Here is a 22,791-nt window from a genome sequence, read left to right as displayed (position 1 = left end):
AGCATGCACCGCATGACCTCTAGGAAATACTCTCATAGGAGCCATATTTAACTAGTCTGAGCTATGGAATGAGAATAAAATTAGCGCGAGCTACACACGCCATTACTGAGAACAAAAAAAAGGAGGGGACATGTGAGAAGAAACACTGTTCAGGGGTGATGGAGAAGGGGAATTCGGTTTACTCATTAAAGTTGATGCACCCTTGGAGGGAGGAGGGGTAAGACAAATGTTAATAATTATGACATGTTCCAAACAATGCCTGTATGTTTAATATGCTTTCTAAAACTGAACAAAATCAACAACAAAAAAAAAGAAACGGGACAGTGGATGGGGGGTGGAGGTGGAGAGGGCGCTGCGGGCGAGGCAGACTGAGTTCTGTGGAATGCGGGCCGAGATCGCCGGTTTCAGCCCGCGATCCGTGGAAACTGATTGGCTGCGCCCCCATACATGGGTGCTAATAGAATAAATTATAAGGTGCTCTGGGATGCGGAGTATTACAGTTGTTGTTTTCGAAACTCGATAAGGGACGTCGACAGGGTGTGCCAGTAATACTATCCCTAGTGTGCGGTCCACTGTACCCATGATCAGTCACGCGTCGAGGTCCCTCGGATTGTTATTTTTCTGACATGAGGTAGCATGAGGTGTAGCGTGAGTACAGTTGTATGCAAGCAGATACATATCAGACAAGCTCATAAGCATTGATGCGCCTCCTCTCCGCGGGGAGGAAGGGTGGGTTGCATGTGAATCTAAGCAGATACAAGCATCAAAAATATGATTACGGTGAGTAATGTATCCCTTCTGAGGCTTGTGGAATCTGCTTAGATCACATGCTGTGCATAGATTAGCGAGCAGTGGAAGGAGGAGGAGGAGTTGGGATGTGAGAAGGTTCATGAGCGAATAAATGTATTAGAACCGCTTGTCCCACTTCTGTCTCTGTCTTGGAATGAGTGTCACTGCAGTAGTGCTGAGTGAAAGTATATATTGAGCTCCATGTAGCTGCTTTGCAAATACTGTTGAAGGGGACATTTGCAATGAAAGCCAGAGTGCCTTCAGTACCTCTTGTGGAGTGGGCCTTTGACGTAAAAGGCAGTGTTTTCTCCAATAGGGAATAGCACAGTTGGATACATCTGACTATCCACCTAGAGATGGCATTCTTAGAGATGCAGTCACCTTCTCTGGCTGGCGCTATGGAGACAAACAGTAGTTGATCTGTCTTTCTCAGCGGTCTGGTCTTGTCTACGTAGTAGAGGATCGCTCTCCTCACATCTAGTGTGTGGCATTTTACCTCAGCAGAGCTTTTGGGCTCCTGGAAGAAAGCCAGTAGCTCAATAGACTGGTTTACAAGAAATTTGGAGATGAATTTAGGTGAGAACCTAGGGTGAGTATGTAAAACCAGATTGTCCTTATGTATATTAAAGAAAGGATCCTGCACCAACAATGCTTGGATTTCACTAACCCTTCTTATGGAAGTAATAGCTACTAAGAAGGCAGTTTTAGTGCATAGGCTCGACTGGAGGTCCCATTAGCTTAGCGAGTACCACATTGAGGTCCCAACCTGGTGGTGGGTTCGAAATTGGGAGGGTGGAGTCTCTTTACCCCTTCCATAAATGCTTTGATGACAGGTACCTTCCACCATGAGACCTTATTATGGGAAGTGTTGTAGGCTGACAAGGCCGCCAGGTGGACTTTTAGGGAGTTGAACACTAACCCTGCATTCTAGCAAGTGGAGCATATAGGTTAGAATGTTAGATGGAGTACAATCTATGGGGTTGAACCGCTTAGTCTGGCACCAAATTACGAATCATCTCCATTTCTCAAAATAGCAGTGCCTAGTGTTAGGTTTTCTTGATTCTTTCAAGATATCCATGCATCTTTGCGGTAGATTAAGATGCCAGAACTCTGACTTCAGGAGACATGCTGCCAAGTTAATTGAGTGTGGTTGAGGGTGCACTGTTAGCCCCTCGTGCTGGGTGAGTAGGTTGTACTGGCACGGGGCTTGATGGGAATCGCACATCGCCAGTTTGCGCAGATGTGGATACCACGGTTGTCTTGCCAACATAGGAGCAACTAGGATAAGCGTCCTCGGTTCCTTGTGTAACTTGTTCACCGCCTTCCTCATGAGGAGATTGGGGGGGGGGGGTTGGAGCATGAGCAAATTTCCCTGACCAGTTCATCAATAGGGTGTTCCCCTTGGAGCCTGGCTGGGGGAATCTGGACGTGAAGTCTGGGCATGGACTATTTTCGCTTGTGGCGAATAAGTCTATAGTTGGGAAACCCCATTGAGAGAAGAGGTGTTCTACAACTTCTTCGTATAGACGCCACTCAAGTTCCTCTGGTAGGGGATCTCTGCTCAATGAGTCTGCTAGAGTGTCGAGTTCCCCTGGAACATGTTGTGATGACAGGAACATTTTCCATCCGAGTGCCCATTTCCAGATTTTCTGTGCAAGTCTGGATAGATTTGGAGAATTTGTACCCTGTGTTTGTTGATATAAAACATTGCTGTGGTGCTGTCTGTTAGGATCTGCACCAACAGGTTTGTTAAATGGGGTTTGAATGCCTGAAGGGCTTTGAATACTGCCAGAAGTTCCAGCATATTGATGTAGTTCTGAGCTGCAGTGTGAGACCACAGACCCCGAGATGTGTGGTGAAGGTATTGAGCCCCCCGCCCTGCCAGTGAGGCGTCCCTTGTGACCACTGCCTGTATCTGTGGGTCGTAGAAGGGTTTCCCTTTCGTCAGGTTTTCTCTCGTCCACCAGCAAAGATTTTGTACAAGTGTTGGCGAAACAACCACTAGATCGTCCCACTGACCACTTGCCTGAGACCACTGTTTCGCCAACCACTCCTGTATGGGATGCATGTGCAGGCACGCGTGAGGAACCAGGTAAATGCAAGATGCCATCATGCCTATTAAACGTATTGCTTTGCGCACCCTTATCTGGCGGCCGGCCTGATAATGTGGCATTTGCAGTAACACATTTTTCACTCTTTCCTCTGAAGGAAAGACCAACCCTTCCTCTGTGTTTAGGATAGCTCCTAGGAACTTTTTTTTAAAGTGCTTGGCACTAGTCTTGATTTTTTTCTCGTTGATTGAGAAGCACAATTGAAAGAGGAGGTTGATCATTGTTTGGATGTTTTGTCTGCAAATCAGAGGTGATTCCCCTGTTATGAGCCAGTCATCCAGGTAAGGGTACACTGGGATTGCTGCCCTGCGCAGGTGCGCTGCCACTACCGCCAGTACCTTTGTGAATACCCTCGGAGCCGAGGCTATTCCAAAGGGCAGCACTTTGAATTGGTAGTGCTTGTTCGCTATCTTGAAACGCAAGAATCTTCTGTGCGCTGGGAACATTGAAATATGAAAATAGGCATCTTTCATATCCACTGTTACCATGTAATCCCCCTTTTTAGTAGCGGGATTACCTCTTGTAGCGTAGTCATGCAGAACTTTTGTGGCTTGACATACTTGTCTGCAGGGCGTAAATCTAATACAGGGCGCATTGTTGGATCTTTCTTTGGCACAAGGAAGTAAGTTGAAAAAATACCCTTGTTTACCTGGTTGTGGGACCACTTCTATGGCGTCCTTTAATAGAAGCGTTGTTATTTCTTATAGAAGGATCCGCTGATGTTCTTCTGAGTGGGTTTTCTGTCCTGGGGGTGGTCGTGAGGACGTTGAAGTAATTCTATGCAGTAGCCCCCTGCTACCGTGGACAGCACCCATCTGTCCGAGGTGGTACCCACTCATGCGTGGGTGAAGTTGGAAAATCATCCTCCTACTGGAGATGCATGGGAGGGTACCTGCAGCAGAATGTCACTTGCTCTGAGGTGGGGTGCAACCTCGAGCAGGGCCTCTGCCTCGACCACAACCACGACCCCTGCGTTGTCCTCTGGGCTAGCCTTGGAAGGCTTGTCCTTGATTATTCCCATAGGAACCTTGGGCTTGATTGTAGCCAGATCCCCCTTTGTGAATTTTGGCCCCGAAAAAGGCGACAATTACCGTTACCACCTTTGACCAGTAGGCTTGTTTGTGAGCTGACCTAAAGATTTTAGAGTGTCATACTCGTCCTTTGCCGTCTTAAATGCATCTTCCACAGCCTTGCCCAAGAGCAAGTTAGGTTCCACTGGCATGTTTATTAGAATGGCTTGTGTTTCTGGCCTAAAGCCTGACTGGCGAAACCATGCATGCCTCTTTATAATGGTCCCCTCTGCAATGACTCTTCTGGCATTGTCCGCTGCATCGAAATTTGATTTGAGGAGACAGGTAGATACGCCCTTCCGTCTGCTGCCACCTGAGCTAGTTGTGATTTGAGTGGCTCCGGGGCAGACGAAAGTAACGCAGAAATTTCCTCCCACTTATGGCAATTATAACTAGCCAAAAGTGTTGCGTTGTTGGCTATTCTAGTTTGATAGGCCGCAGAGGAGGCTACCTTTCTGCCCGTGGCATATATCTTTTTGATTTCCTTATCCGGTGGGGCCTCGGAGGAAGCAAGGGGTGTGCCTGCTCTTTTTCTAGTTGTGGTAACAACCAATGAGTCTGGTTTTAATTGTCCTCTTATATATAAGGGGTCTGATGGTGCAGGCCTGAATAGTTTTTCCACAAGCGGGTTAACGGCCTGTGTGTGATTGGGTGCATCAAAGTAAAGCTGTATCCTGCGTTTGACAGATTTTAGTAGCTGACCTGTCTTTTTGTCCCCCAGTATTTGTTCAGCGAAGTCTCTATCCTCCTGTACATCCTGTGTGTCAATTTGGAAGTGTTATGCCGCTTTGGCTAAGACTTCATTGAGGAGGGGTTGATTATCGACTGGGGAAACGACCACTTGAGTGCCCTGATTAAGAGGGGAATCTATGGAGTACATGTTAGCCTCCTGGTCTGCATCTGGGTCCTCATCATCCCCATAATAAAGTTAATCTGTATCCTCTTCATTAAGTTGAGGGTAAGATGTTTCTACAAAAGAGAGATCCTCCTGGTCTTCTTGATCTAATTCGGGGTCATACAGATGTATAACCGTACTTTGTAAGGTGACATTAGAGCAAGACCTCTTAGAAGGGGGTTGTGTAGGTAAGGGAGAGGCTTGAGAGCCAGAAGGGGCTGAGGTTGGAGGAGTGGAGTGGAAACTCTGAAAGTAATCTGGGGTTTTTTTCATAAAAAATAGCCATTAAGGTCATTCTTCGCATAACCCTATCAATATCTTGTGAAGACCATTCCTTTGAACTTGGGATCACAATAGATTGGGGGTAAATACCCAAGTCCTCATCAGTGGGAGGTATCGTTTTAGGTCTAGAGTCCTTGGGTTTCACTTTGGGCTTGGATAATATTCCCTTTTGTGGTGTCTTCTCCCTAGGAGGGCTCTTGTCCCTATGAGGGGTCTTAAATGACTTATGATTTTTCCCCCCACCCTGGGCACCAGAGGAGTGTTTCACAGACTTCTTGGGGCTTGCTGCTTTATCTGACGATGAACGTCGAACTTCGGGTGTGGGAGCCGAGGCTTCGTCTGAGGACGATCGGCCTTCGGAAGGTGTTTTTTTCGAGCGACACCCTTGCCGTCTTTCGACGGTTGAACCCTGTCGTGTGGCGATCTTGATCGAGATTGCCCAGAGGACAGGGACTTGGTGGACCTTTCTCGGGGTGTGAAACGTTGTTGAGTATTCAACTCGTCTGTCGAATGTCGACTGGGGTTTATGTGCTTGGTGGTGTGTGCTTTTGAAGCGCTGCCAGCCTGTCCTACGGGGTCGTGGCTCTGCGTTTGAGTGCCCTCGCTGTCCGAAGGTACGGTGTCTCTGCCATCGCTAAAGGTTCCCTCTACCTCCATGGCCTCGAGTTGTATGGCGTAGTGGGCACAGCGTTTCGTGGAGCGGTCCTTTAACGTCTTAGGCTTGAAGAGCCTGCACGCTCAACAAACACGTTTCAATGTGGTCTCTTGGGAGACACAAATTACAAACTAAGTGTTCGTCCACCCAGGGGAATTTACGGTTACACTTAGGGCAGAATTTAAATGGTGTATTTTCCATAATTATGGGTTATGGAAACAGAAGCTGGGCGAACCAAGTGTTGGAAGGGGAGAATATACATTCTAAAATGGCCTCCCGCTCTCTCACTACTGTCTGGGCCGAGGCCCGAGGGTGGCCTTCCAAGGCCGAACGATCTGTCGCGGTGGTCTCCGACGGGCAGTTTTCTTTCTTCACCGGCGTGGGGTTTCGGGAGTCGAAGAAAGGATAGAAAGAAATACTATCATAATTGTGTAAAAGTCAATTGCTTATCGCTGAAGGAACTCCACTATACGCGTCCGTCTAGCATGGTGAAAAAGAAAATCTGAGGGACCTCGACCCGTGAGGGATCATGGGTACAGTGGATGTCACAGTAGGGATAGTATTACTGGCACGACCTGTCAACGTCCCTTTTCGAGTTTCGAAAACAACAACTGTAATACTCTGCAGCTTCCACTAGATGTCGGCCTATGCACAGCATGTGATCTAAGCAGATTCCACAAGCCTCAGAAATATATATATATATATATATTCACTGAAAAAACCTTAATTAGGGTGCCGTTAATTTGCTCAGATTTAACGCAACAAAACACTTAAAATTCAGCGGACGTGGAAAGCGATGATCAGCTTAACTTGGCGCGCTCCGTTAGGCAAGAACTGATGTAGTAACAATGTGTGAGACTACACAACTCTTATCTACTTGGTATTAGGTAACCCAACCTTTGGTATAGGTCTGTACTACACAAGTTGTTAGTGTGACTGAGCAGCCAGGCCTATCTCAATAGGAGTAAATGTGAGCTGTAGAGCTGTAGCAATGAAATTCGTAAATACAAGTAACACTTAAACTCAAAGTTTCAGTTATAAATAATGATTTATTTAGTTATCATCAAGTTTTAAATAAGCATTCTTTAAAAAGGCAATTTTGCCGCAACAAAACAGTTTAAATGGCAAACTGACTACTTTAATATCACAAGCCAAGATTTTGCAATACAAGTATGGCAAATTTTCTTGTAAACATTCTCATTTTTTACCAGCAAAAGGTAATCCCCATTATTACTTATGGGGCAGAAGCTTGGTTACCTTCAGAGGCCTGCTACTGGAATAAAATTGAAACAAGGTTCTGGAAAAAAGTCTTGAATCTCCCAAACTCCACTCCGACTGTGCTTCTTCGCTTTGAGTTGGGAACTTTATCAATGCACGTACAAGTATCGTGGAAGAGATGCTGTTTGTTTCGAAAATGTGTAATGAGCTTGGATAGTAATAATCTGCTTAAAGTTCTGGCAGACTATTTATTGCGATCTGACCATCCATTCCCATCAAAATGGAGAGCGGTTGTCCTTTCAGACATGTCTGAAGCAAACATCTCGTTAGACCTTCTACTTAGCAATCCAACTAAAGCCAAAACCAAACTATACCAACTGGATTGGCACTCAACAGAACTGTCTGAAATTGAAAGATTTTGACAGAGCGCTCTTTGGACATAAAAAATTTCGTCAAGCTGCTGATTATCTACTAAAATGCCCCTCGTACAATCTCAGAAATCAGATTCTAAGGTTTCGTCTAAATCTATGGCCAACAAAACAAATTTTGTTGAGAAGAGGCCTTATCAAGGTAGAATCATCATATTGTCGATTTTGTAAAGATGTAAGAATCAACGAAACATTGAAACACTTATTAATTGAGTGTGCTGCCCTAAAAATGCAAAGAGAAGATATCATTAGCAAATTAACAAGGTCACATTATATAAGACGCTCAAATGATGAATTATGGTATGAGCTATTCGCGACTTCTAAGATTGCAATAAGAATAGCTACTATGCAATTTTTAAACAAAGTATTGTGCACAATGTGTCCTGGTAAATAACTTGACGTATTGTTGAAATGGATATTTGATCCTATGAAATCTCCTTTTTTTCTTTTTTAATATTTTAAAAAGCTGAAATCTGTCGGAAAACTTGTTCTGTTTCCTAACAAATGAAATGATTAGTGAAAGAACCAGGACAATGCTACTAGACTATATTTTATTTCATTCTTTTACCTGCTTTGTTTTTTAAATTGTTTCTTTGACTACATATGTTGAGTTAAGTAAGAAATGATGTGTTGTTGCATTCTTGTTTTATTGTCTTACTATAAAAAAAAAATTGTTTTGAAAGGTTAATTAACCAACCCAAATAAAACAAAAAAGGCAATTTGTGGAACCATGTAAATCTACTTGAAAAAATACTTTGCAGACTTAGCACAAGTCAGTGGTTAATCTTTGGATATGCTTCATAAACAATACCCAAATCCTGAAGTGACTTCAATCACAAGGACAGTAATAGCATTTCTGTATCATTATGTAGTTATACTTGGCAGAGTCTGAGGTTCCATAAAAGAAAGGTTAAGGAAGGAAAAAGGTTAAACTGGTTCTCAGTATATGTGAGGACAACTAAATCATCCAATGAAATCTAGACAAACCTTTTCCAGCAGTAACAGTTTAAAACAAGTTACCACCTCTGAGGGACAAGCAATATCAAAGTCAATGGGCTAGAAAAGTCTGCAGGGAAGCAGGACAGCCAAAGTCGATTTGAAACAGTCTATGGCGCTGAGGCACTTCTTAGATAAAAGTATTGCACAGAGTTAGAGAGTTTGTAGAAAAATCACTTCTAGGGTCACAAGCTGTTAAGCCTGTGTAAAGCAGAGTTGGAATCAACTCTAAAAGTAAGCCACTGCAAATCTCAACTGAGAAGAGCACAGCTTGAAGACACTGATGTAAGTACTGCAAGTCTAAACAGTACCTCTGGTTTGAAGAAGAGTGCAGACCCTGGGTTCCTGAGCCTCAGTCGTGGCGACACGAAGGAAGACGTCTGGAGGGCTCCTGCAGTGGCAATTTTGGTTCAGCTGCACTTCGTGGTTTCAGCGCCTAGTAAATAGCACCGTCACAGACCTCAAATACTGGTTGGGCTTCCTTCACTCCTTGGGTCCTGCACTCTGGTGAGGGTACTCGAGCTCTTGTGGTCCTGCTTCTGGAGGGTCCTTAGGAGACTCCTGGAGCTTCTGGCCAGATTCCAGACGTTGCACTAGACTATGGATTTCTCGACCCCTGGCACTCGATTTTTGTAGCAGCGAAGAAGTAAAGCCAGTCAGGGAAGATGGTCCAGTGGAGTTCGTCTCAGGGTTAGTTGGTCCCACTAACCCAAGGGAAGAATTTGTCCCTCCCGGAGCTTCTCTGTCGAATTGAAAAAGGAGTTTCAGCACAACAGCAGGGCTTCACCAGGCAATTCAAAGGTCCAGGAGGCTGCAGCAAGCTTTGTTCACGGTTTCCTCATCGGGTGTTTCTCCCAGTGATCGACTCTGCCTCTAGTACCAAAACCCTCGCCATTTAAGCAGGTTTCTCCCATTCATGCACAGACTAGGCTGTCAATCACAGAGCAGGGTGGCGGTCCTGAAAGGACAGCCAGCCAATCTGGACTGGTTGCATTCAGGCATTCCTAGAGACAAAGGACATGGGAGTTTTGGGAACCTCCCTCACATCCTGCCTTTCCAGACACACTGGAGCCAGGGGCAGGCTTTAGCGTTGAAGCCCGCCAAAGGGAAAACGAACTAAGGGCTCAAACCTGCCTCGACGCACATAGTAAAACCAAAGAAAGACCTCACAAACAGAAAATGGGGAAAAAAGAAGACCATGGCCATTTTTACTAAATGGTCACCCATGGATGCTATACTGCAGCTGAGGATTCAACCTGCGGTAGAAAAGCACAATGGTAGGAAAAATAAACCACTGACACCAGCCATTTACAGTAGTGAAGGTAACATAATATGTTACATGAGAGAGTAGGATAAGGGGCTACTAAGTAACCCCCAGCACTTCACATAAAATGGTGTGTATTGGACCTACAAAGAGAAAAGGTAAGTTAGTTTGTTTGTTTTCATTATTTGTAGTGCGCGCCAGACCCGGGGGTATCGGGGCGCAAAAGACATCAAGAGGGTTGTTCAGCTTAGGTTACAGTACTGCGCAATATCATACATTTATATACAGTCAGAGGTAATAAGGACAGTATGTACAGGAAAGGCATGAAAAGTGTTACACAATAGAAACGCAAAGTACATAATAACGGCGCAATAGGTAGTATAAACAATGAGTACCAGAAGAAGCGAAGATTCCAGTGAATATATACTGGGAAGTTAGCGGTCACTCTCCTTGATCCAGTGGATGACATGAGATATAAAGCTTGAGTATGGTAGGTCAGCCCTCAGGGGTTGGGGAGGCAGTTCCAGGATTGGGCAGCTTTAACCGGGAAACTACTCTCGGTAAGTAAAGTCAATTCCACTTTTCTATTCTTGGGAACAGTAGTTCCCACAAGAAAAGGTATTTAATCCTTGTGAGAAATCTAAAAGGATGTCTCTGACACTGCACTGAAGGTGCTGTGTGTCAAGTAGATGCCTATGGAGTTTGTAAGACTCCAAAAACAGTGGAAACACAATCCAAAGCAGGTCAAAACACAGTGAGAAAAAGGTTTCACTCACTCCAGGGTTAAAACTAAAAAGTCCTTAAGTCCAGCAAAAGCACGGTCTCTCTAAGGTTGAAGGGATTTAGCACAGAAATGAGAATTCTCCCTAAAAAACTCCTGTCGTCCCCCATAATGCCATGTATGTCACTGAGAATCCCTTCTATAATATGTTTGTGCTCATGGGCTTTGAAATGGGGACGACAGAGTTAAGCCGGTCGTAACTTCCCACATCCGCTGAATTTCAAGAGTTTTGTTGCGTTAAATCTGCACAACTTAACTGCACCTTAACTAAAGGTTTTTTCTGTGAATTGCAATGGTTTTGTTATACCATATTTTTATTTTAAGACACTAACATATATGCTCCCCCAATATGTTTCTTTTGTGGGCTCTATATATATATTTCGGGGCACACTGGCTAGGGCTGTTACGTCGTGCCAACTGTACATTGTAAAACACTACTGGGCCACTAGCCATGACTTCAGCAGTGTCCCACTTTCCATATTGCACCATTCGGTGCCTTAAAGTATCGGAGTAGCCATATTTTTCAGCCACAACCATTACCACCCACCTCACTGTAGCTGTAAGATTCCACCTTTTTGTATTAATCTAATTTTTTAACTCTTTTTCCCATAACCACAGTTATATTAGTGTACTACAAATCACCCTGGTTATCTATAAATGCCTGCAAATAACCAAGGTTATCCATAAAAAGAATGCAAAATTCAAAATCTTTCCTACCCTCCCAGGCCCTCCGCAAGTGCAAGCCCTTTGGCTAGGCATTTCCTCCGTCCCCCGCCCCCAAAGTCATGTTCCCCTCCCTAGCCCTCTCCCATTCCAACACTCGTTTGGTGTGACTCACTTCATTCCCGATCCAGTTTTCTAATTTAACCACGGTCACCCTCAGTCTAACCCCACTGCACTAGGTCCCCAGCCTTACACCATACTCTCTGCCATTCCAGCTGCACATGGTGTCCCTCTTTCCTCCTCCGCACCTCTAGCCTGATGCCATTTCATCTTTCTTCCTCCTCCAAATGGTATTTTTTTGACACTTCGTTTTCGGCTAACCCCATTTATACCAGTTATAACCAGGGTTCTCTCTTTCACATCAAACACATAAAAAAGGGGGGTGGGTTTCATTTCTGAAAAGCCTCTCTGCTGTAGAGCACTACGGGAGATACAGCTATTATTTTGGGAAGAGTCAAAAAGTGCCCCTGAGGGAGTCTGGGTTAAAGCCAGAGGGTTTAGGCCCTCCCTAGAACAGGGATAGACCAGACCGAGGAATACCCTGGCTATAGTGAAATGGCAATGCAATAAGAACTGCTGGAGTAGGGAGATTGGAGGTCTGAACGTTTTACAGCAAGCACACGCAGACTGCACGCCCTGATTGCGTATCTTTGTTAACACCATTTTTGCAATGAAAACTGGACACTCATTGGATTTGTCTTGCGATTAATTGAAAACCGTTTCACAGCTATCAAAATGCTGTATTCAAAGTTCCACACTGTATTAACTGATAATCATTTCCAACCATCTCTCAACTACATGCAAACCCATCCTGAAAAATGTCAGATCTTGCTAAAGATTTTCTGTTCAGTAAAATGTGAATTTATATGAACACCATTTGCAACTTTGGGGCCTGTGTCAGTAGAAGGAAAATGTTACCTCTTCCTTCCTCCACCCTATGTCTTCTATTGACAATACGTTGCCTCTTTTCCTCTTGACGTTGCTGAAGGTGCTCTTCAATGTTAACCCCAGGGACAGGCACGGCTGCAGAAATAATTAACAAATGAACCAGAAGTCTGAGCATCGTAAAACAACAAGTTCAATTCCAGCCCAACAAAAACTATTTTTTCAACTGACGTACAATTCTATAGACAAACCAATAAAGTGACTTTTTTTAAAAACAAAATGAATAAGGACGAGAACAGATAGAACAAGCATAAAGTCTAACAAGCCTTCCTGTCTATAGAAAACATCACATGACATGGGAGAGATGTCACAATTACCCTGTGTTAAGATAAATGTCCAGAACCAGCCCTCGGGGCAAGGGGGTCAGGGGGTTCTGAGCGGTCATTTATTTATAGTGAGCAGGGAAGGGACACTTGGATCTAGCCAATCAAGATCGGTAGTAGAGCATTAAGGCTTAGACTTTAGGAATTGTGGGGGTGGTGCAAGGGTAGGATGACACACACCACTCAAAATAAAATCAGGACAGTAAGCATAAGAATGCCCTATTTATTAAGCATTAACACACTAAGCAATGAAAACACACAAGTATTACTACCAAACAACTATATCCACATACATTCACCATGGGTGATCTCACTAGAGCACCAACACTTTACTTTTAAGGCAGTTGGAAATTATTCAGTTTAAGTATTGCAAAAGCAATGGAAACACTATTATGCCACCTCATAAAATAAGATCCCGGAACTTAAAAAGACCTTTCCAACTGAGGTGAGTAAGCTTAATACCCTTAGGAGTCATCTGTCCTAAGAAGAAAGCTTTTGTAGGGAGTCAGGAGTTTAAAGTGAAGAAACACATTTGCAAACCTAAGAGGTGAGTAAAATGTGCCAGTGATGAAAGCTCTAAAATGAGTACAAAAGATTATTTGTCCCCCCCTTAATCCTGCCACTCTATGGGAAGTCCAGGGGGCATATTTTGCCAGAACTCCACTGATCATGACCAGACAAGGGAGATGTGTGGTCAACACGTTAAGCCCATACATACAAGCCTGTGGCGGGAGGTGAAATCGGCGATGCAGGCTTGTCCCCCCAACTCAGATTACAATAAAAACCACCATTTGGATTCACTGGACTCATTGACTTCAATTGTTGGTTACGTTGCAGAAGGTCCAGTGGTCCTGGTTGCAGAGGTCGTTTTCAGGATTGGATCAGACTATGTGGCTGTTACAAACTCCAAATAGACTGTTCTGGATGTTTCAAAGACACCCAGAGATGCAGTCTGACCGGAGACCCCTGCCCCCTCAAGACGAGATTAAAACTGGCAGCAGAAAAGGTCACAGAACTCGGGTGGTGGTAGGCAGCTCACGTGGCCAAGACAAAAAGACTGCTCCAAGAAGGAAATCTTCAAGATGGAGCAGCATCAGCTGGGCGAGGACTTTTCTTGAGTCACAAGCTTGAGATGTGCAGAGAACGATGCACAACAGATGGCTTGGACAGAGCTAATCTTATAGAATTTGACTTTTATAGATCAGAAACCACTCCCTTTAGAGGTGTATATCATTTATCCAATCTAATTGGTCACTATATGTGAATGGACAGTGTTCCAAAAGGGACATCACGCTAAACTATCCCCCTCAGTACTCATTGGCCATATTAATGAAGAGGGAAGTCTAACTGAAGTGGCTTCTAAACCCAGTTTCCTTCCATAAAATGTGATGTCATCTTAGAGATTTCTACATTAAACAACTTTATAAAACATATTCCTCACATGTGCGTATGTTACCAACTGATTCATTACATTGCTCTCATTCAGACAAGTCAAATAATGCAATTTCCATCTCGGTACGAAATGGTATGTGTGCTACAGATTTATTGTCTTTGTCCCCTCTAATATTTTTACATGCAAATGCCATTCCCCACTCAGATTAACGGGCTCACAAGCACGAACCGTAGGATGTGTGAATTACTGATGTGCCACTTTTCTGTGCGAAAAATATCCACATTTACCGAATTCATATTATGAAATAAACATAACTAATGGGTGGCTTGCTTTCCCATTAGAAAAGTGTGAACACTGAATTTTGAAGATGATCATCTTCAAAAGCCATTGTTCACACTTTTCTAGTGGGAAAGCAAGCCACCCCTCTCAATAGCTGTGTTGCTCTGGGTGGGCGAAGGAATGCCATTTGACTGTCAATGCCATGTCACTGGCTTTATTCACAAGTGCAGCCTTTGAAAGTAATTTTATTTTCCCTACATTTCCCTTACATTTCCACAAAACAGGGCACATTGTGAAATGTTTGCAATCAAACTCCCTATCAACATTTATATCGTTAATATCTCTGCATGTTTATTTATATACATTAATTCTCAGGCATCTAAAGGAAGACAAACAGTGCAGTGCCCACCCCGGCTTTTCATTTTCCTATAAAAAGTTGGGCTTTTCATTTCAGATTGGACGGTTTTTCCATTTAACAAAAGATTGCTGTATTGGTCCAAGTAACTGAAAAGATTTAATCTTGAGCCTGTCTTTCACTTTCGGTATATGCTTGTTATGGATGGACTGCTAACATAGCACATTTCCTCGTGTCTGTTTATGATGGTGTGCGCAAGCTACCGCTAAGATGTTCTTTTCTTTAAGTCAGCACTTTTCGCTGCATTTTTGTAGAACATTGATTACAGGACTAGTGAGCAGGGTGATATATCCCAGATTAAAAGAGAGGGAGAGCCCAAGTGAAGGGGAGGTCTTTTTGGAACACTTGACAAAGGGAGGAAGCCCTAAATGCTGGGAGTGGCAGAGAGGACGGAGACCTAATGATATTGTGAATTAAACAGAAGCCCTTCCTGTCTGGAATGTTCTGTATGCCTTTTTGTTTGCTGTACTTCGTTTATAATCCTGAGTTCAAAGACTGTTTCTCAAGAATCTTTATTACAGCCACCCTGACCAATTTACTTTTGGTTAATAAATATATTGTGGTGTTAGTAGTTGTGTGTTCCCCCAGCCATGTGACACAGCATGAAACCTCTCAAGCTACAAAAACCATTGTAATTCACAGAAAAGCTTTGTTAAAGGGACGTTCTCCTTAAGTTGACCTGCAAAATCTCTACTGTAGGTTGCTTGGTGGGGCCTAAAACGTGGTTGAAGCCCAGTACCGAGGGCATCTACAGACATTGGCCATGATTGCAAGCTAGGGACAGTGACCCATGGTCCCATTATAGGGGATATAGTGGCCATTTTAGATGGCTTCCTGGGGGGCTGGGATATGGGCAAACCTCTTGCCCAGGTAATTCAGCGATAAACTTGCACACTCAGTATATACTGCTCAACATGACATTAGTATGTGCTACAAAAAATATGTTTGTTAAAGGAACCTTATTTTTTCATGTATGTTTAAAAAGAAAGTTTAATAGCCTACGTACAGTGCTGGAACATCACAAAACATTTTTAGTTAAGAAAACGTGAAATTCAGTTAATATTTTTGTTGCAAAAGGGACGGTATGGTTGCAGTGCAAAATCTAAAAAAAAAACAGAAATTCACCTGTCATAATAAGGTATGCAACCATAACTACTCGCGCCCTCGTCATGCACTGCTCAGACCAACACACATGGCAGCACACATGACATCACAAATCCGTAACGATCCTAACAGAGAGTCCTTACAATTGGCTGTGCTTAGGGTATTGCAACCAACATATGCAATGTGAGAGGTTGGGCTATCATGAACTAGTCCATGTTTCCCAAAATGTATTTATTCAAACAAATGGTCTACTGAAGCTCTGTTGATAATTTAGCAACCTTAGAATACAGAATACATAAACAAGCAATGGCTACAGAATGAACCATAGAAAAAAAGCATTAATATGGTAGACTTGGCCAGTAGAAGTAGGAGTCCAAGCATATCGGAGCCTTGAGTAATGTTAATCTTTCGGTCAAGGACTCAGTATACAAGAATTGAAGGTGTTAAGTTGGTCTGCAGTCATGATAAGATAAAGGTCTGTCTTGGGTCGATTAAGCTATGTACAAAGTAGCACTACCATGTACAACAAAGGCAATTATTTGTAGCAAAATGATTGCATTTTAGCTAATTTGCACACCCACAATGGTTTGTGAATGTGGCTCTGAAATAGAGGTGAATTTTCAGCGATGGTTACAAAGTGGCAATGTGGCATGTGACATGGCTCAAATGGAAAATTCTACATACACGTATATATGTGAAAAAAAAACTTGAGTTGAAACACTTAAGGGGATACGATCAGATGCAACGAAATGCTGGCTTTTCAGTGAAAAAACAAGTAAGGGTAAGGTGCCAATTTAATGCAGCAAAACCGCTGAGATTCGGCAGGTATTGGGAGCTACGCCAGCTTAACTATGTTGCCCCAATTGTGAAGCCCCCAAATCACATCACATACATCACATGGCATCACTTTGAACATGTCAGATGCCATCATTGATGACATCATACCGGAAATCATATAGGACACCCCTCTATGGCATCCCCAATGACCATACTGGTCAATATGGACACTTTTCTTGGCACTATTTGAAGATATAAAGTGCATTCTAGCACAGACGCAATATGCCATGTCTTATATGAAGGTTCAAAAACATTTGTCAAACATTGATAATAATGGTAGTAGAACTACAGAAAGTTGGTCTTGCACATAGCAATCTACAATACAGCAGGAGTGTGCAACCTTTGGCTCGCCAGAGGTTTTACATTACAACATTAACTAGCCCTACCCAGCATAAGCAATGGTGAGGGATCATAGCAGTCATAGTCCAACACAGCGAAATACAGGCTTCAAACCCTGGCACTAAAATGATTACAACTTTCTTCCATTCAGTAGGAACAAGTTACTTACCTGTAACTGTTGTTCTCCAGCATGGGTCTGGCATGGATTCAGATGCTCATGAATATTCCCTGTCGACAGGCTGGGAATCCTCGGTAAAGAAAAAATCTGTTTCAGTTTAGTTTCTGAACTGTCTTTCTCCAAATAACCAATCACTGGTCTCTGGGCCATACGGCCCCCAGCCAATGACTGCCCTCTAGCTAAGCCCCTCCTCTGGCAGCCATCTTTAGATTTGGTAGCACGTTAAGTGGCAGTAGGACCATGTGAATCCATGCCAGACCCATGCTGGAGAACAACAGTTGCAGGTAAGTAACTTGTTCCTTCTCCAGCATGGGATCTGGCATGGATTCACATGCTCATGAATAAAGAATACATAGCAGTACACACATGCAGAAACACGGGAGGTGGCAAGACTCAACATTAAGCATATCAACATCTCAACATTAAGCATCCCTTACCTCCTCAGTAGGCTCACCTTCAAGCGAACAGGTTGCGCAGCATGCTTGGCCGACTTTGGACACCTCCCTGGAATCCCAGTCGACGCAGTAGAATTTCGTGAGGTGTGCGTCGACCTCCACGTAGTAGCCCTGCAGATGTCCAGCAGGGGCACACCAGACAGGAACACCGTAGTTGCAGCAATCGCTCTGGTCGAATGGGCTCTCGGACGGCCAGGCAACGGTCGGTTTGCCAACCGGTGACAATGGGTGATGCACCCGGAGAGCCATCTGGAAATGGAAGCCTTGGAGAGGACCTTCCCTTGGTTCACACGGCCAAAGTTCACAAACAGCTGTGATGTCTTCCGAAAACACTTTGTGCGGTCCACGTAGAACTTCAGCGCTCTAGCCACATCCAGCGATTGCAAAGTCCTCTCCGCCAGCGACGGGAAGAAAACTGGTAACACCAAGGGCTCGTTGAGATGGAAGTCCGACGGCACCTTGGGCATGAACGAGGGGTGCGTCAGCACCACCACCCTCGTCTCGTGGAATGTCAAGTAAGGTGGTTTACAAGAGAGGGCCTGGATCTCTCCCACTCGTCGTGCGAAGATGATGGCCACAAGAAACTGTCTTCCACAATACAAACTTCAGCGGCGTCGAATACATAGTTTCGAACGGGGGACCCATGAGCCTAGTCAGCACCACATTGAGCTCCCATGCCGGGGCCAGAGCTTTCACCGGCGGGAACAAACGGAAAAAAGTCCTTTGATGAATTCCTTGACCAGGTGTTCTGGTGTAGCGGGAGTTAGCCGCCAGATGAACCTTGATTGAATCATGGGCCAACCCTGCCTTGGCCAGCGACAGCAAATATGGCAGCACCTGTGGGGCCGTAATCCATAGAGGGTCGAGTTTCTGTGCACTGCAACAGACAGCGAACCTCTTCTACTTATGGCTGTAGCATTTCAGCATAGACGAAGCCCTGGCCTTGGCAAGCACCTCCTTGCAGTCCGCCGGGAGGTTGTATCCACCAAACTCTAGCGCAGCAGGAGCCAGGCCTGCAAGTTCAGCGACCCTGGGTCGTGGTGCAGAATCGCGCCTCCTTCCCAGGCGAGGAGATCTGCATCCGCCGGAAGATTGATTGGAGGGGACACTGACATGTCCAGAAGGTCTGGGTACCATATCTGCCTCGGCCACGCTGGTGAGACGAGGAACATCCTGCACCGGGACCGTCCGAGTTAACTGATGAGTCGCAGAAGCCACGGCAACGGGGGAAACGCATAGGGGAACAGGCCGTCCCAGGGGAAGGAGAAGGCATCACCCATGCTCCCCGGCTGGAGAAACCTGCTGGCGAACCTCCAGGACTTGGTGTTTGTCGCCGTCGCAAACAGATCGATCTGGGGATTGCCCCATCGTCGAAACAGTAGGTCCACCTGATCCTGCCGAAGCTCCCACTCGTGGCAAGAGCGCAGCTCCCTGCTTAGTGACTCGGCGACAGTGTTCTTCACTCCTGCCAGATGAAAGGGTACTAGGAACATCCTCTGGGCGACAGACCAGTGCCATAGATCCTGCGCTTCCTTGGAGATCCGGGGATCTGGTGCCCCCCTGAATCCGAATGTAGAACATCGTGGTGGTGTTGTCGGTGAAGACCCGCACCACCTTGCCCTTGAGGGTTGGAAGGCATGATTTGAGGGCCCAAAACATGGCCCGGAGCTCCAGGACGTTTATGTCCAACGTCTTCTTCTCCGGGAGCCAAAAGCCTCTTGCGTGGAGATTTCCGGTGTGCGCGCCCCATCTCTCCAGGGAGGCGCCCATTGTCACCGTCTCCTGATGTGCTGGGGTCTGAAAGTCTGTGCCTGCCGCCAGATGCGCGCAGACGCCGCCCCACCACCAAATCGCTTGGCGTAATGTCTCGTTGAGGGTGATCTTTTCCTCAAAGCTTCATGATACCAGGATCCAACGGGCGTCGAGGAAATCTTGCAGCGGCCGCATCCACAGCCTGCACAGCCGAACGAGGTAGATGCATGACATGCCGAGCAGGGACTTGATGGACCTCACCCTGGCATCTTCCATGGTCAACAGCTGTTGTACCGTGCCCAGGATGGTCTTTATCCTGTCCTCCGACGGCGCAGCCAGGCGCGACAATGTGTTGAGCCTGGACCCCAGAAACCAAGCGTCCTGAGATGGCACCAAGCAGGACTTCGCATAGTTTATCGAGAACCCCAGTTCCGTGAGCAGGCAGACGGTCCTCGCTGTGTGCTCGACGCTGAGTTCCCTTGACTTTGTTCGAATGAGCCAATCGTACAGGTAGGGGGTAGACGTGGCCCCCCTGCAGGTGCAGCCGCGCTGCCACCGGCGCCAGGCACTTGGTGAAGACCCTTGGCGCCGACTTCAACCCGAAGGGAAGGGCCTTGAACTGGTAGTGTTGTCCCTGGATCACAAAGCGCAGAAACGTTCGATGCCCCTTGAGGATGGGGATGTGAAAATAAGCATCCTCCAGGTCCAGCGACGACAGGAAGTCCCCTTCCTCTAGTTGTTCCAGCACGTGTTGGAGGGTGACCATCCAAAACTTCTGGGACTGATTGTATTTGTTGAAGCAGCGGAGATCCAGGATGGGCCGGCAAGCACCGGTCTTTTTCCTGACAAGGAGGTACCGCAAGTACACTCCGGAGCCCCGGAGCCTCTACGAGACGAGTTCTATGGCGCCCTTTCTCAGCATCGCTCGTACCTCTAGAAGCAGTTGTGGGACGTGGTTTTCTTGCCTGGCCACTGGTGGAAGGCAGGGACACTTCCTTTGGAAGTCCAGGGTGTTTCCGTGGGCCAGGGCGTCCAGCACCCAACGGTCGGTGGTGATGGACTTCCACACGCCGACAAAGTTTGCCACCGGGGTGCTCGCATGGGGGCCTGATGTCACGGCCGGTTAAGTCCTGCTTCGTCGTGGACTACCCACTTTGGGGGCCTTGGCGACGATGATTTCCTCCGGCTTTGCTGCAGCCCCTGTAGGCTTCGGCCGAGGAACGGGATGGCTGACGGTACGAAGAGAATTTTCCACCGAATCCTTTGGAGGCACCATGGAACTTGCCTCCGGAGGCCCGAAAGGACAGCCATCTCGGTGTCTGCCTTGACTGCTTGCAGAGATTCGTCCACTGTCTTGCCGAACAAGTTGTCCCATTCAAAGGGCATGTCGAAGGTTCAAACTTTCCAATAGTTTCAGGGACTGGGAAAGGTTAGGAGGGTCCAAAAGTCAGAGGACATATTCTAGTAAATAAGACTGTTCACAGCTTTCAGAAACAAGTTTTGTCAAAGCCAAGTTATTCAAACTTTTCAAGGGTGGCGATATGGGGGCAGGTAAGTATCACTACAATTTACCACCTGTGATCCATTTTTCTTCAGACCTGACAGGTTGCTGGAGGGTCACCTGATGTCTGTTTTTCCACCCTTGGTTCCCGTCGAAGAAGCCCAGGAGCTGCGGGTCCAAGAAAAACTGGTCCAGGAACACTTCCAAAGGCTCCAACTTGTTTAATTACAAGAAGATGTCAAGAATGGTTGTTCCCACCAGTGCTAAGGGACTAAGTGCTAAGTCCCCTTGCCCCCCACACTTTCCCTTTCCCCCCTCCCCTGCACTTGCGTTATCTCAATGTCCCCTGGCTTAGTAAGATCGTTGTCTCCGTCTTCACTCTTTTCCCCCTCCCTTGCCTCGTCGTGCCTTGGAACACTTGTGTATAGGCACGTTATAAATGCCATATCATACCATCTTATCAGGAAGGTCTTCTAAGATACCTAGTCAGACAGAGCTCCAACGGGACTGCAGCAAAAGCTGGTTACCAGGCCTTCTCAGTATCGGTCCACAGGTCTTCTGAAGTCTTCATGGCTATTCAGGCTACTTGGTTCCCCCGCAGAATATCTGGGGGATGGCTGCAGGACTCATTATGGGAAAACTCAGGTGAGCACAGAAACTCATCCCTACCAATGAAGATCTGCCCCTCACACACCTTCAGTTTCCATATGATTATGTCCCCAGAAACATTTCGCCATGCAATACATTCACCAGGTTTTTTTCCAAGGCAAGCCGGGGACACCCCCCGTTTCCCCTGTACCTATATATATATGGTGACCTATATAATGCTGCCACAAACTTTTCCTGGTGACATTATGTACGGGGACATGTATATAGGAACATTATTACCCGATACCCATCTCCAGCAGTGGTCCAATCAGGGATCACTGTTGGTGAAACTCATGCATACACTCCAGAGCAGTCCCAATCCGCTTCCTGGCTTGCAACACACATGCCCTTCACTAGCCCGTAAAAACCAAGGCTTTGCCGGGGAAGTGAATTACCAGAAAAGGAATTTCCTGACCCGGCAAGACAGGAAGAAGGCCAACAAGCAAAAACCTTGTGACACTGCCATGTTAGGACACTAGCCACAGTTAATAGCCAAACGCAGTAAAGCCAACATACAATTCAGTATAAATAGTGAAAAAGTAACTGCTGCCATCAGTTTGTCTTTAGGCACATTTAAAAATAACTAAAGAAATCCCTTTCAGTGTAGTATAGGGTCATACAAAAGAAAACCCATCTTCCAATGCAGTGCAATGTTGCAGTGCAATGTTAAAAAGTTACCCAAACTGGCAACAAAGTCAGAAGACTAAAGGAAACAGTTTCCCAGTACTGACAGCCTTAAGGACTGGTCAGTTCCCCCAAAACATATGAGCAAAAGGCCAGTGCAAAAAGTCAGGACAAATTGCACAAACAAAAGGTTTGGGGGTCCATAAAATATGGAGTAAAGGTTTCTGCGAAAGAAAACGTTCCTAACCAGGACTACGTCGTCAGATGGGAGCCCATGACGCGCTAGAGCTTAGCCCTCAATTCCAGGGCCCCTGGTGCGGAGTCAGGGAGAACCACCCCACGTGGGAGGCTGATGCCCACGCGACAGGGTTTGGGGCACTGACCTTGACGCCTTAGAGCTTTGCCCTCTAGTGAGGGCTGGGTTGCCCGAGGACAGGCACTGGGTTAGAGGGCCACCACCCTGCATCGAAGGCTTGTGCCTCAGGGCTCTGTTCTTGTGGGGTGCAGGCCCAGAACACCCCACATGCTCTGGGAGCCGCAAAGCACCACCTTATCCTTATAAAAGTTAGGAACGGATGTTCCACAGAAAGCGCCTGAAACTCACTTATCCGTCTTGCAGATGTTACCGCAATCAAAAAAGCCACTTTCCAAGACAAGTACTTGAGTTCGGTAGTGGCCATGGATTCAAAAGGCTTAGGATATAACGTGGTGAGGACCACATTCAGATCCCATTTGGGATGAGGGGCCCGAACCGGCGGAAAAAGATGAAGACATGCAAAGTGTCTT

General features: G+C 45.9%; 1 protein-coding gene across 12 annotated transcripts in view; it reads right to left on the bottom strand.

Moving 5' to 3' along the window:
* Window positions 1-22,791, bottom strand: part of MYCBP2 (MYC binding protein 2) — a 3,160,061-nt gene that overhangs the window by 2,485,341 nt on the left and 651,929 nt on the right. For all 12 annotated transcript variants that reach the window (XM_069639721.1, XM_069639717.1, XM_069639718.1 and 9 more), the window contains exon 17: window positions 12,131-12,235. In XM_069639721.1, coding sequence (XP_069495822.1) covers window positions 12,131-12,235 — 105 coding nt within the window. The remainder of the gene's footprint in view (window positions 1-12,130; window positions 12,236-22,791) is intronic.

Source organism: Ambystoma mexicanum, chromosome 7q, assembly GCF_040938575.1.
Source record: "Ambystoma mexicanum isolate Mex_15411 chromosome 7q, UKY_AmexF1_1, whole genome shotgun sequence".
Lineage (NCBI taxonomy): Eukaryota > Metazoa > Chordata > Amphibia > Caudata > Ambystomatidae > Ambystoma > Ambystoma mexicanum.
Note: the sequence above shows the minus strand (reverse complement) of the source record. Positions and strands in the feature narration are given on the sequence as shown.